The sequence below is a fragment of the Microcaecilia unicolor genome, chromosome 6 (assembly GCF_901765095.1).
Source record: "Microcaecilia unicolor chromosome 6, aMicUni1.1, whole genome shotgun sequence".
Classification (NCBI taxonomy): domain Eukaryota; kingdom Metazoa; phylum Chordata; class Amphibia; order Gymnophiona; family Siphonopidae; genus Microcaecilia; species Microcaecilia unicolor.
In genome coordinates, this window is record NC_044036.1 from 71,870,225 (window position 1) to 71,886,178 (window position 15,954).

At 41.4% G+C, this 15,954-nt stretch overlaps 1 protein-coding gene across 1 annotated transcript in view; it reads left to right on the forward strand.

Moving 5' to 3' along the window:
• EPHX4 (epoxide hydrolase 4) overlaps positions 1 to 15,954 on the forward strand; it is a 62,613-nt gene that overhangs the window by 34,061 nt on the left and 12,598 nt on the right. Inside the window, exons 5-6 of the mRNA XM_030206724.1 lie at positions 9,986 to 10,089; positions 10,935 to 11,083. Of these exons, the coding sequence (XP_030062584.1) occupies positions 9,986 to 10,089; positions 10,935 to 11,083 (253 nt within the window). The remainder of the gene's footprint in view (positions 1 to 9,985; positions 10,090 to 10,934; positions 11,084 to 15,954) is intronic.

Below are 15,954 nucleotides of genomic sequence, written 5' to 3' on the forward strand. Positions count from 1 at the left end.
AGCCGGATGGACGCTGCAGAGGGGAGCGGAGCTGCCTGAGTGAATGGCAGCGCTGCCGGTGACGCGACGATCGAAGAAAAGAATGCAGGCAGGGACAGAGGCAGGGTAGCGTGCAGGGGCCGAGGCAGCGCTGGCGGGGAGGACAATCATTTTCATTGCAGGCGTGGTGGGACGCAGGGGTGGAGAGAGAGGCAGGGAAGGGCATGAAAGCTGCCTTACAGCAATTCCTCAAGGCCGCCACACTACAGCAGTGGCCAGGAGGAGAAACTAGTGGTTGGGCATCAGTGTCCTTGCCCTGGGCCTGCTCTGTGAGAGGGGGTGGGGTGGAGAGAGCGAGTGAGTGAGTGAGACGGTGGGGGTGGAGAAATAATTGTTTGACATGGGGGAGGGAGAGATGCAGGAGAAAAAGAGAGGGAGAATTGTTTGATATGGCTATGGTGGGGAGAGGAAGGGAAAGGCTGCAGAGGAGTGGCAAAGGACAATAAAGGAAAAAAGTGTTGGACATGACAGTGGAGGGAAGGGAGTCAGAGATGAGAGAGGGAAATATTGAACATGGCTGGAGGGGAGAGAAAAAGATGTTAGACCAGGGGCTCAAGGCAGGGAGAGAGAGAGAGAGAAAGAAAGAGATAGTGGACAATATGGGAGAGATGTTGGACATAGAGGTGGAGCAAAGGGAAGGAGAGGTGCTGCACAAGAGAGGGGGAAGAGGGAGATATTGGATCCAGGGGCAGAAGGGAGATATGCTGGACAATGGGTAAGAGAGAGAAATGCAGGAAAATGGAGGGAGGGGGAGGGGGTAAAAGGGAGATGTCAGGCTATGAGTGTGAAGAAAGGATAAAGAGAGAGGGGAGATGGTAATGAAATGAATGAGAGGATAGTGATTACAGGTGGTAGAAATATGGTAATGGTGCGTAGATTGAGGATGGAAGGGAATGGAAGGCTGGGAAGGAATGAGTTTGGATATGGGTGAGCTAGTGGGTGAAAGGAGATGAAAATTTGATAGATATCTGAAAAGTAAAAAGGAGGAAAAAGTTTAGAAAGAGGGTTAAATTTGAGTAGACAGAGGCAGAAAAGAACAAAATACAGAAAGGAAAGAGCTAAAATGGAAAGATCAATATTTCAGAAGCAGTTGTAGTGAGGAAATGGAACGAGAGGAGAGAAAAGACAAATGGACAACAGTTGCTTGAAGAATTAGCAGAAGACGACGGGAAAGTGGGAAGGAGAAACTGAAACCAACATGATAGAAAAATAAAATGTCCAGACAACAAAAGGTAGAAAAATAATTTTATTTTGAATGTTTTAAATGGAATATGTTCAGTTTTATTGTGTTCAGTAGAAAAGGAAATGCATTTTTGTTTTTATTTCTCCAGTGTTGCACTAAATGTTGAGGTTCTCAGTTCAATTTTTGTCTAATATTTTTATTTCTAATTTGTAATCCCTTGTTCTGTATTTGGTGATGGTCTGTCAGTGTGAGACTGTAAGGGCAGATGGGGAGATTAAAGAGGAGAGGGCTTCTTTATTTTCTGCCCTGGGCCCCAGCATGGCTAACAGCAGCCCTGACCCTTGCTGTAGCTGGTGGGGATTCCCGAGCCCTGCTAGCTGAGGACCTCCACTGAAGGTGGCCAGAAATCCCTTCTGCTGAGCTTGGCAGATGGGGGCAGCATCCTTGAGCCACTGACAACTAAGCATGCACGGGGTGCTGCTATCGTTGGCTCAAGGAGTTGTTGCTTCCGACCAAGCTTGGAAAAAGTAAATTCTGGTCATCTTTGGTGGAAGTTTTCATTTGACAGAGCTTGGGGATCTTCATCAGCCAAAGTATTTATCTTTTGAGTTGGGAAATGCTGGGGGAGGGGGTTAGAGAGAAAATTTTGTGCCCGCCCACTTTGGGTTCAGGCCCACCCAAAATTGGCTGTCTGGCTACGCCACTGGGTGTAATAGATTCTCGTAAAAAGTATGATTGTTTTTAATTTCTGTTAGATGTTAACTCCTGTACCGTGCACAACATATTTACAAGAGGACTATATTCTATCAATTATTTTGTACTCATCTTCACTGCAGACTGTATTTAATGTATTACCTGATGTATATATTGTCTGTATAATGAAGATCACTGATGCTACAGAATGAAGTTTCTGGATTTCACACATTCCAAGTATGACTTCTACCTTTTAATAGGACAACAAAGATTATACAAAAGGTTTTCACCCAAATGTGCAGGGAACAAATAAATCTGAGGGTGAAAAAGACCTCAAATTTGGTTTTAAATTCAGTGGATAGCTGTCTAGCTAGCCACAATATCAGTCATAGCTCAATAAACAAACTCATTATCTTTAAAAACAGAAAAAGAAATATCAGTCACTATCCTTAAGTTCTTTGATTTTTCATACCCTATTATCTTGTGTTATAACATGAAAAAGCCAATGAAGCTTCACATTTACATTCCATCTCAGCTGAGATTTGCTCATTTTCTTACTTTCTTAGCAGATCTTGGCCTTTATCAAAAATGTTAATTTTTCTACACATTTAAAAGGTCACACTTTGGACTTAGTTATCTCTCAGAGCAATCTCCTCTTCAACCAATTGATTTCAGGGTATTTCCTCTACCTTGACCATTACTTTTTTTTTTTTTCTTCATCTACCTTTTCTTAGTTCTTTACCTAAGCCTGTATGACATCTTTGAGCTACTGGACGAGGCATCTTCACTACTTTAATCCCTTTTTGCTTTTTTTTCAATTAGTGTTTCCTTTCCTGGGAATTTCTCAGCAATAAACTTAGATGGTCAAGCAGAATGTTGGCATTCAGCTGTCTGCCACTCATTGGGTTTCCTAGCTCCACTACAATTTAGTAGGCCCTCTCCTTACCAAAGGAAGCCTTGATATCATCCGGGCCTTAGATTGCTGAAGAGACAGGTCCATAGGGCAGAATGCATGTGGCATAAAACCAGAAGTTCAGCCTCTTTGCAAGCCTATAAAACTCAACAAAAGTTCTTATCCTACAATTGTACAAGGCCAAAAAAGCTATTTCTCAAATTTAATTAAATCCTCTCCAAATCCTTACATAAGTACATAAGTAATGCCATACTGGGAAAAGACCAAGGGTCCATCGAGCCCAGTATCCTGTCCACGACAGCGGCCAATCCAGGCCAAGGGCACCTGGCAAGCTTCCCAAACGTACAAACATTCTATACATGTTATTCCTGGAATTTTGGATTTTTCCAAGTCCGTTTAGTAGCGGTTTATGGACTTGTCCTTTAGGAAACCGTCCAACCCCTTTTTAAACTCTGCTAAGCTAACCGCCTTCACCACTTTCTCCGGTAACGAATTACAGAGTTTAATTACACGTTGGGTGAAGAAACATTTTCTCCGATTTGTTTTAAATTTACTACACTGTAGTTTCATCGCATGCCCCCTAGTCCTAGTATTTTTGGAAAGCGTGAACAGACGCTTCACATCCACCTGTTCCACTCCACTCATTATTTTATATACCTCTATCATGTCTCCCCTCAGCCGTCTCTTCTCCAAGCTGTATAGCCCTAGCCTCCTTAGTCTTTCTTCATAGGGAAGTCGTCCCCATCCCCGCTATCATTTTAGTCGCCCTTCGCTGCACCTTTTCCAATTCTACTATATCTTTCTTGAGATGCGGCGACCAGAATTGAACACAATACTCAAGGTGCGGTCGCACCATGGAGCGATACAACGGCATTATAACATCCTCACACCTGTTTTCCATACCTTTCCTAATAATACCCAACATTCTATTCGCTTTCTTAGCCGCAGCAGCACACTGAGCAGAAGGTTTCAGTGTGTTATCGACGACGACACCCAGATCCCTTTCTTGGTCCGTAACTCCTAACGTGGAACCTTGCATGACGTAGCTATAATTCGGGTTCTTTTTTCCCACAAGCATCACCTTGCACTTGCTCACATTAAACATCATCTGCCATTTAGCCGCCCAGTCTCCCAGTCTCGTAAGGTCCTCTTGTAATTTTTCACAATCCTGTCGCGATTTAACGACTTTGAATAACTTTGTGTCATCAGCAAATTTAATTACCTTGCTAGTTACTCCCATCTCTAAATCATTTATAAATATATTAAAAAGCAGCGGTCCTAGCACGGACCCCTGAGGAACCCCACTAACTACCCTTCTCCATTGTGAATACTGCCCATTTAACCCCACTCTCTGTTTCCTATCCTTCAACCAGTTTTTAATCCACAATAGGACATTTCCTCCTATCCCATGACCCTCCAATTTCCTCTGTAGCCTTTCATGAGGTACCTTACATAAGTACATAAGTACATAAGTAGTGCCATACTGGGAAAGACCAAAGGTCCATCTAGCCCAGCATCCTGTCACCGACAGTGGCCAATCCAGGTCAAGGGCACCTGGCACGCTCCCCAAACGTAAAAACATTCCAGACAAGTTATACCTAAAAATGCGGAATTTTTCCAAGTCCATTTAATAGCGGTCTATGGACTTGTCCTTTAGGAATCTATCTAACCCCTTTTTAAACTCCGTCAAGCTAACCGCCCGTACCACGTTCTCCGGCAACGAATTCCAGAGTCTAATTACACGTTGGGTGAAGAAAAATTTTCTCCGATTCGTTTTAAATTTACCACACTGTAGCTTCAACTCATGCCCTCTAGTCCTAGTATTTTTGGATAGCGTGAACAGTCGCTTCACATCCACCCTTGTCAAACGCCTTTTGAAAATCCAGATACACAATATCAGCCGACTCCCCTTTGTCCACATGTTTGTTCACTCCTTCAAAGAATTGAAGTAAATTGGTCAGGCAAGATTTCCCCATACAAAAGCCATGCTGACTTGGTCTCAGTAATCCATGTCCTCGGATGTGCTCTGTAATTTTGTTTTTAATAATAGCCTCTACCATTTTCCCCGGCACCGACGTCAGACTCACCGGTCTATAATTTCCCGGATCTCCCCTGGAGCCTTTTTTAAAAATGGGCGTTACATTGGCCACCCTCCAATCTTCCGGTACCACGCTCGATTTTAAGGATAAGTTGCATATCACTAGCAGTAGCTCCGCAAGCTCGTTTTTCAGTTCTATCAGTACTCTAGGATGAATACCATCCGGTCCAGGAGATTTGCTACTCTTCAGTTTGCCGAACTGCCCCATTACGTCCTCCAGGTTTACCGTGAAGTCAGTAAGTTTCTCCGACTCGTCCGCTTGAAACAATTATTTGCGATTTACTTGACATTTACATCTGTTGGTTGCTGTCATACACCTGCCTCAGATTCTTCTCCTACTGCAGACACTTTAGTGCACTATTTCTGTTCTAAAATTTCTAAATTAGAGTCTTCTTTCATTCCCCTCACAGATTCTTTTTTACCATTATCTTCACCGCACTCCTCGTTAGGCTCCTCCTTTTGGAACACCTTTAATCTTCCTTAATTTAATTTCTTTAAGAAATTGCTTTCATCTTTATTAGACCCCACTTCCTCCAGACTGGTTAAAAGCTCCAAACCTAGAGCTTTTTCCATTTGCCTATCAGTTGGTTTCACACAGCTTGTTATCTGGTTCCCTTCCTAATCTCTGGAAAACTGCTGCTCTTTTCACATTAGTGAGGAACTGCAAACTTGATTCTACCTCTCTGGGCAGTTATCGCCCAGTTTCGACATTACTTTTTTCCTCAAAACTCATTGAAAAGATGATCTGTGAGCAGCATTTACTTGTGACTTGGGACAGGGAATAGGTAGGGCAGCAGTGGTAGGACAGAGGGAAGACATGGAACAGAGGGATGAGAAAGGAGAGTGGAGGTGCTGCTTGCCTGCCCACTATGTAGATTCCTGGTTCTTCCAGTGTATGTCTTTCAATACAATCTGTAAAGTAATATGATTTTTACTGCATACTTTATAGTGTTCTACTAATTTCTGGTGCCCTAAAATGGTTTGCTGAGCATCTTTAGTGAATGACACTTCAAATTAGCACTCTTGCAAAAAGAAAATTGCAGACAAGTTTCCTGAAAACAAGGAAGGACAGCATTTCAAAAAGTCTTCTAATGGTCCTTGTAATCTTAAATGAAAGTGGAAAACAACAATTAATACAGTGATGTGCTGGAGTCAAATGCTTCTTAGGGCCTGATGTTGAAAGCAACTTAAGTGGGCAGGAAAGGTCCTTGCTCATTTAAATCATTCTCAAGTGTCCCATCTGCCGATATTCAGCAGCACTTAGCCAAGCAGTGGCACTAAATATCAGCACTAACTGGCTGTATCAAGGGGACAGGAGAGCAGCATTCCGGGAGCAGAGTCGTGGAGGAGCCAGGAGTTATGCAGGTGCTGGCAGTATTCTGTGCCGGTGCCCACACATGTAGGACCACATAAATAGCAGCCCTAACTTTGCCTTGTTAGCTGTGCGAGTGCTGGCACTAAATATCAGCTGGCACCTTCATAACTTCTGGATACCAGCCTGAAGTGTGATTGTCACTCCCACCTTGCCAAAGAGTATTGTCATCCCCCTCTCACTGCCTCCGACTCTGTTCTCCCTCCCTCTTTCCCCCATGACTATGATCACATTTCCCTCCCCCCTGTAACAGCATCTGGCCCTCCCCTTTGGATCTCCTCCCTCCCTCTCCCCGGAACAGAATCTGCCCCCCCCCCATTCCGATCTACCTCCCAGAACAGTATATGACCCTTTCTATTCCAATCTCCCCTCCTACCTACCCAGAACAGCATCTGATTCCCCCATTCCAATCCCCATCCCACCCCCGGAACAGCATCAAACCTCCCCCATTCCCTCCTTCCCACCCCTCAAACACCATCTGGCCTTCCAAGGATCATCCCTCCCCCAGGCCTACCTTCCTAATCCCTGATGGACCAGCAGACAAAGTGCAGGAGCGATACCCACTCTCTCCTGCCCATTGCAGCTTCCTCTTCAAAATGGCTGCCACGATCTCTGGTGGCAGCCTCGCAGTACTACCAAAGTGAACTTACTCAACTGAGCTCTGACATCTTCAAATTCTTCAAAATACTGCTGTGAAACTAATAAAGAGTGCACAGAAGTGGGATCACATAATGCCCCTTTTGAAGGAAGAACACAGCCACCCAGTACATCACAGGATCACATTTAAGATCTTAATTCTGGTATATAACATCATTCAGGTCTACAATTTTCCCTAGCACACTATCTTCTACCATGTTCATCATTGAGAACTGCCACGGATTCGGGGATAGTGAGCCCTTGGACCGCAGCTGGAGCTGAGGCGGACAAGTCACCTGGGCTGGCACAAGGCAGAAGTCAGAACAAGATAGGACTAGGCAATGCAAGACTGGGCTAGACAGGACTAGAATAAACCAGGAAACTAGACAAAGCAAGGCAGAGGCAACAAAGTACAATAAACAAGACAAGGACCGGATCCAGACAAGGCAAGGAAAGCAAGGCAAAGGGCCAGAACTGGAACCCAGGCAGGACAAGGCAAGACTCTGAACTGGATCAAAACTGGGACAAGAAATGGACAAGGCAAGGACTGGATCTGGACAGGACAAGATGAGACGAAGCAAGACTAGGCACAACTGGACAAGACAGAGAGGCAAGACAGAAGCTGGATCCAGACAAGGCAAGAAAGCAAGACAAAGGGCTAGAACTGAACCCACACAGGAACACAGCAAGACATAGGAAGAAGGCTAGAACTGGGTTCAGACACGGCAAGGCAGGATAAGAACTGGATCCAGACACAGACTTGACAAATAAAACAGGACAGGAGCTAGGCAACAGGAACAAACAGAAGCAATACTATAGACAAGGCAGTAGCCAGATTTGGCTTGGCAGGATCAGGAACAGACTTGACGTGGCAGGAAGAGGAATCTGGAACAGACTTGGCTTAGCAGGAACAGGAACAGAGCGGTGGCTTTAGCAGAAAGCAGGAACAGAGCTTTGGCTTTAGCAGAAAGTAAGAACAGGATATAACTGAAGCAAGAGACAAAATGAGGGCTAGACTAAAGCAGGAGCTATAGTCAAACTATAACAGAAACCAAGAGCAGGGTTTGGCTAAAGCAAGAGCCAAACTTTCAGAAACAAGGTTCAGAAAACCCCCCACACAGGAACAAGAATTCAGGGACAAGACTCACAGGAGCAAAACCAGGCAGAAATCAAGGCATGCAGGAACAAAGCCAAGCTGGAATTGGATCTAAACATGGAACACAAAGACAAGGTTAAGAGACCTCTTGCAAAGGCCAGGCATGAGAGAGTTCCAAGGTGCTTTATAAAGGACTTTGCTGATGATGTCACAACTTGGAATGAGGCTTGAATAGACTGTAATGAGGTTTGGCTAGCAGGAACACCAGAGTGAGGCTTGGATAGCAGGAACATCAGAGAAAGGCTTGGATGGCAGGAACACCAGGCAGCAAATGCATCAATGCAGGAACAAAGCAGTCCGGAGAAGCCACAGAGCCAGATCACTGGAAAAAGGTGAGTCTGGATGCAGGGACACAACCACAGCCATGAAAAGAACCTTATGCTCTTCCCAGCAAAATCTTTTTGATTGTACCAGCATTTTGGCAGATTCATTTGGACATCTTCCATGAGTCCATCTCTGTGGAGTAAGTTGCCACACTTATGGATGAAACCACCCTGTCAAAAGTTTAGAAAGAACCTTCAGACCTTTTTATTCAGGGGTGGCGGCAGGGGGACCGGTTGCGGATGTGATACATAGAACAACAGCTTTCTCTTAGGTTAAATCTGTTCATTGAGTCATCAATCAACATTTATTTATTTGTTACATTTGTATCCCAGATTTTCCCATCTATTTGCAGGCTCACTGTGGCTTACATAGTACCGGAGAGGCATGTGCCGATTCCGGTAAGAACAAATACAATGTGATGTTGGGTAAGATAGGTTAGAGTGGAACAGGCACAGTTGGGGCATTGTTGAGTGGAAGTGGAAGAGTTATGTTATGTCCATTTCGTGCTTTGGTTTTGTTGTATTGCAGAGTCATGGCATTTAAGTTGGATTGGAAGGGTAGGCCTTTTGAACAGGTTAGTTTTTAGTGATTTCCGGAAATTTAAGTGGTCATACGTTGTTTTCACAGCCTTTGGTAAAGCATTCCACAGTTGTGTGCTTATGTAGGAAAAACTGGATTCATAGGTTGATTTGTATTTGAGTCCTTTGCAGCTTGGGTAGTGGAGGTTTAGGTATGTTCATGTGGATCTGGATGTGTTTCTGGTTGGTAGGTTTATGAGGTTTGTCATGTATCCTGGGGCCTCACCATAGATAATTTTATGAAGTAGGGTTCAGATTTTGAAAGCAATACGTTCTTTTATAGGGAACCAATGTAGGTATCATGAACAACATATAGCGAAAAAGGGAAAAGATACATAATGTACATAAGACAGTAGTAGTATAAGATGGCCATTTATTCATATAATGCCCTCCTCTACATACCCCCTCCCCCCCCCCCCCCCCCCCCCCCGCCACAATCAAGTACTGCTTTACTTCTATTTCCTCTTCATTAATAATTGAATCTTGTAAACTGCTGTGCTGGAATATCCAAATGGTGGATATGAAATGGTGAAATAAATGTAAAAATAAACTAAGGCTGAGATCTTTTTCCTCCTGTTTGTTCCCTATATTATTTGGGGGGAATTATTTTGTATCATCTCTGTTATTCTGACATATTTTACTGCCACTTTTTCTTTCACTACCTTTTAATAGGATGACACATTGTATGTATCTATATTCTTAAAAAAAAAAACCTTTGTGAATTCTGTACTTCAAGAAAATCTGGAAGAAAGTCAAGACTTTCTTTCAGCTTTTCTTGAAGTACAGAATTCACAAAGGTTTTTTTTTTTTAAAGTATATAGATTCCCTTCTTATATACATGCTCACATACATTTTACAGATTTTAAAATGACCTTGTGATGTTTACAGTTATAAAATAGTCAGTTATCAGCTGCATCTTTTAAGGTACTGATATTAATAGTTTTGTTTCAAGCCATCAACTTCATTTTCAATTCACGGGGATTTCTGTTTCAGAATATGTTCTTCAGCACCCTTCACAACTGATCAAGTCTGCTCACTACTTCTTTTTCCAAATGCCTTGGCTTCCAGAATTCATGCTTGCAGTGCACGATTTCAAGGTGAGCTAAATCAGGGTGCTCACTTTCCATAATTAATGTATCACTGATGGTAGCTGTCATACAAATTAATCATTTCTATAAACGACTGAGTCAGCAGTTAAGGCTTATTTACCAAAGTGTATTCTTATAGATAGCATCCTTGTAAGTTTCCCTTTTGCTAGACATGATGCATGTCTCACAGAGTGGACCTCTCAGTGCTGCCATGCCAGCTATGTGCTCTTTTGGGAGTGAAGAGGTGAGGGGCCTCAGAGTTTTCTCTTGCTCTGTCGGGCTTCCAGTTCAATTGGAACCAATTTGTTTGGTTTATAAGATGTTTTGAACAAAGCTACCTTATGAATGAACAAGCTACTGCTACTAACAGAGAGCAATTTTCATAAAGATTTGTGCAAATGAAAAAATGTTCTATCTGTGTAAAAAATAATTGCCTGTCCTTTATGCAGGTTAAAGTGTGGATGTAGTTTCACAACACAAATACTTTTATCCACATTGTATTGAAGGTATCCTTGGAGTAGGGTTGGAGCAGAGGAGTAAATACTGAGAGTAGTTTGGGATTTTCAAAACCATGCACATTGTTCTAGATGGAAGAAGTACCTGCAGGAAAAGAAGGTGTAGGTTCTTTTACCTTACGCAGTTTTTAAGTGCACTATTAATGTTAAAGGGTGAGCCACAAAATAGTGCATTCTGTGGTTTGATAGTCACTAATGTAGCCTATGTAGATATCTGAGAATTCTTTACAGAATTAATCCAGTTTTCATTCCAAAGACAGTTAAAATAACCGTAGTGTATTTTGATGTTTGTACACTTCAGTTGTCAATATGTTAGGCATTTCTATCATTTTCCTTCAGTTTCTTAAAAATCTGTTCATCAGCCAAGCCAGTGGAATTGGAAGGAATGGTTGTAGATTAACAGAAGAAGATATAGAAGCCTATCTCTACATCTTTTCCCAGCCAGGAGCACTCACTGGTCCTATTAATCACTACAGAAACCTTTTCAGGTCAGTTGTGTGAACATCCTCAATCTGTATGATATTAGATCAGATCCTAAGAGACTCAATAGGCTGAACACGTTGCTCTGTTAGCAAAGCTATTTAAAGGAATTCAGGTACAACAATAGCTCATTATAACATAGTGACAAAGTAAATGATGACAGAAGACAACCAAATTGGCTCACCCAGTCTGCTCAGTTGCAGTTTTCCACACACACATATATATACACTCAGTCTAACACCTTCTGCCCATCTCCATGCCTTTTACCCAAATTTTCAATCCCTTTGCTACAGGGTCCTCCATATCAGTCCAAAGCATGCCCAGTTTTTATGCGCTAAGAATATGGCATGAAAGCTTTGCCTATCTGTCCTCTATCCATCATAGATATCTGATAAACTGAATAATTGCAAACACACACATAAATTATTTAAAAAGTATGTAAATTACCTTTTTAGCTATTAAGTGACAAACTGACTACAAAATATTAATACCTGTGAGATTTATTTAATGTTTTAAATTGTATTATTTAATGTATTCCTGACAGCATTGACTAGGGAAACTGATGAATTTTGTTCGGACACCCATATATCCAAGTAGGATTTCATGATGCTATCCATTCTTCTGTAGACCAACACACCTCCGTACTTGTGGTATCCCTTGATCTCTCCTCAGCTTTTGGCCTTGTTGATCACTCTTTGCTCTTTACCATCTTCATTCCTTAGGTATCTCTGGAATTGTCTTATTCTGGTTCTCTAGCTATCTCTCGGAACACATCTTTCAGCTTGCACATGCTCATTCCTTTTCTTCAATCCTCAACTTGCAATCTGTTCTCCTCCACGGTTCCATTCTTACCCCTTCCATCTTTAATGTTTTTCTTTCCCCACTGCTCACCAAGAACAGGGATACACATTATTCTGCTACGCCATTGATATCCAAATCCTCTGTTGCGTGTCTGATTCCTCCACTTCTTTTAACTCTCTCAAATCCAGTCTCACTCACATTTCAAGTTGGCTTAACGATAATCTACTCTTTCTAAATAGCTCTAAATGCAAGGTCATTATTTTCCGTAACCCCTACACCACTCTTCTTTCCCATTCTGTACTGATGGTCACTCTCTTCCTTTTAAGGACTCAATAAAAATCCTAAGTGTCATGTTCCACATTAAACTCACATTCAAGCCTCAAATTGATGCAATTTTGCTCTCCTCTATTTGTGCATTGAATCGCATTTGTTCTGTTCATTCTCTCTTCCTCTCATATACTCTTAGCTCATTGCCTTGATCATCTCTCACCTTGACTACTGCAATTCCCTGTACGCTGGTCTTCTTCTCTACTCCTTGAAGCATGTTCAGCTTGTCCAGTCTATAGCAGAAAACGTCTTCACCATGCTCATTGTATCGATCATGTTTCTTCTCTCCTTCATACCAAACCTGCCTCTGCTTGCATTAAATTCAAAATGCTCTTCTTTGTCTTTAAAGGCCATTTTCCTACTACTCTCATCTATATTAGTAACCTTCCCATTCCATATATTCCTTCCTGCACCCTCTGTTCTGCCCAGAATAATTTTCTTTCTCTCCCTTCTACCTTGTTCCTTTGCTTGAACATCTCATGTGAATCTGCCTTTAGTTACTTTGGCCCCAAATTCCAGAACTATCAGATTGGAACCTTCCATCCCCAAATTTAAATCATTACTCAAAACTCACTTTTTTCAGGACACCTTTGGGCTCTCTGCCTCTTGTTATGTTATAACAGTTCAAGGCAGGTTACAGAAACAAAGAAAACCAGAAACAATCATTCTGGGAATTACAATAAAACATTCAAACATTAGACCAAATATCCATTAAGTGTAACAGTTCCATAATGAACCATCTGGTAGTGAAGTGATGTGGAAAAGTGTCTAATTGACTTTAGAGCAGTAGCGCTTGGAAATTTTAAAAGGAATTGATTATGTGTCAGAGATCTATGAAGGAGAATTCACTAAATCCAACATATACTGACCTTCTCTACTTCCCTACTCACTCTCCTCCTCCTTCTTCTTCTCCTCTCCCAATCACTACACATTACTAACTGTCCGAATGGACAATGTTATTAACCTATGTAAGCCACATTGAGCCTGCAAATAGGTGGGGGAATGTGGGATACAAATACAATAAATAATAATAATAATATACAAAGGAGCTTCTCTGACAAGATCTTAAGGATCATTGTACACACTTTGAAACAAATATGTTCTTTGATAAGTAGCCAGTGTAGTTTCAAATAGTATTCCTTCACTGAATCATAGTGTTTTAAGATATAAATTAACCTAACTGCCATGTTCTGCATAACTCACATTCGATCTACTCATTTCATGGAACTTCTGATTAAAGCCGAATTACAATAATCAAATCTGGCCAGTATTCTTCTTTTTCTTTCTTTTTTTTAAATTCCTTCTTTTTCACTTTTACTAAGTTATTTTTTATTGTTAATCGCATAGATGCCATGTTTGAACCCCTTGTGGTATATCAAATTTCTGCAAACAAATTAAATAACTAAAATGTTTCACAGCAACAGGCAGCAGTAGAAATCAGGTTGATTGAGTGTTAGTGATTGTTAATTGGTTGGCTGTGAGGTGTTTGCAATTAAACCAAAAAAAAAATAAGGTATTGTGGGTTTCTAGGGGGGATTGAATTTATCACTGTGATGTCCCATACTGGTATGTGTTCATTTAAGTTTGAGGGTGAAGTTTAATACAAATGCTGCTCTAAATGTTGCCTCTAATTAAGACATATTTATATTATTTTTGATTCATCGATTGCACCCTTATTTATAATATGAAAATCTTTTCATGCAGGTTCAGTCAAAAATAAATTATTGTAATTTACTATATCATGGTTTAGTTTTGACAAGCTTAAAAAAATTACAGTTGGTTTCAAATGTTGCTGCTAAGCTGTTATTGAGGAAGTGGAAATCAAATCATATAATTCTACTTGGAGAAACAAAACAAAATAAAAAAAGAAAAATAAGATGGTCTTCAAAAGCTAGTCAAAAATGTATTATGTTCAATAAAAACGATATTTTATTTCTCTTTTTTTTTGTTTCTACTTATTAACCTTTAAAGTGAGCTAACATGGAAACCACACTACTTGAAGAAACTTCACTGGCTTCCTGTTGAAGTTGGAATATGGTTCAAAATTATTTATTTGGGGGTCGTTTTACAAAGGCACACTAGTGTTTTTAGCGCACGCTAATGATTAGCACGCACTAAATACTAGACATGCCCATTGGAATATACGGGCGTATCTAGCATTTAGTGCACGTATGTTTAATACACATGCTAAAAATGCTAGCAGTCCTTTGTAAAAGGACCCTTGGTGCATAAATGTTATTACAGAGGCACTCCGCAGTATGTGGCAAAGTAAGTGTGTTCTTCTCAAATGGGTCTGCTGCAATTCCCACCTTTGTCTAAGATCAGTCTAGCATGACATCATGCTTTTAGTTATATTGGTCTTCCATTATGGAATTCCCTCCCATGGGAAATTCAGTAAGAATTGAACCATCTTTACTTTTTGGAAAAAAATTGAAAACTATACTGCAGTATATGATTTATTTTATTTTATTGTATACTCTATTCCCCCTGGTGCGTCAATCATACACAGCCCATTCAAAGTAAATGGGCTGTGTCGGCATTAGTGTACCAGCAGCCACCAGTGCGGTTTAGTAAACGGGGGGGGGGGGGGGTTATTTGTACTGTAATCCACTTTAAATTATTATTTATTTATTTATTTATTTATTTTTACTAAAGGCAGAATATCAAGCATAATCAGTTGAACACAGTCTTGCTAATACAGGTAACTTAACAACAGTAGGTGTCCAGGCCCTTACCTCCCACCAAAAAAAAGCACAGGCCTCTTGGACCCCCTCTAGATATAATGAGGAGAACTCAGATCTGGCTCCTCAACCCACTTCCCAGAGAAAACCACTGTTTATGGTGTTGGCAGGGTCTCAGGGTTCTCCCCTCCAGTGTGGTCTGTTTCAGTATTTCCAGGGTGTGTGTGGGTGTGCACTACTGCTGTACACATAGCTTTTGCAAGCAAGCAGGCAAGAAGGGTCTCCATCCCTATCCTCCATCACATGTTGTCTGTATGCACCATCATCACTGTGAGCGTTTTCTACCATAGAGCTACCACTTATTGCTGCCACCACCCAAGCTCCATATTTTTCATCTGAGCTTTCCTTCATTCCCATGTCATCTCATCTCATCTTAGTCTTTCTTAGCTTTTCTCACATCTTTCAACTTGCTCACCAGTTCCTCCACTCCATTTAACTCTCTCCCAGCCTTCCATTCCTTTAGTCTCTCATCCTGTCCTTCCATCTCAGTATCATTCTAAGAGTAGCCATACTGGATTAGACCAATGGCCATCTAGCCCAGTATCCTGTTTTCAGCAGTGGCCAAGAAAGGTCACAAATACCTGGCAGAAACCCAAATCGTGGCAATTCATACTACGAATCCCAGGGCATGCAGTTGCTTCCCACATCTGTCTCAATAGCAGACTATGGACTTTTCCTCCAGGAATTTGTCCAAATCTTTTTTAAACCCAGATACACTAACCGCTGTTACCACATCCTCCGGCAAAGAGTTCCAGAGCTTGTTCGTTGAGTGAAAAATATATTTCCTCCTATTTGTTTTGAGATAACTATTGATGTATATCTTTTTAATTGTTTCAGTTTTACCTGGGTGTATTGGCAGCAATACACCTTAGGGCTTTACCTTGGGTGAAGTGGCAGTATTGCACCTTAAGGATATGTAACAATACCTTGACTGGTTCCAAGACACCTTTTAATGTGTTTATTTGTGTTATATGTGCAGTATTTATTGACTGATTGACTTACATTTTTCA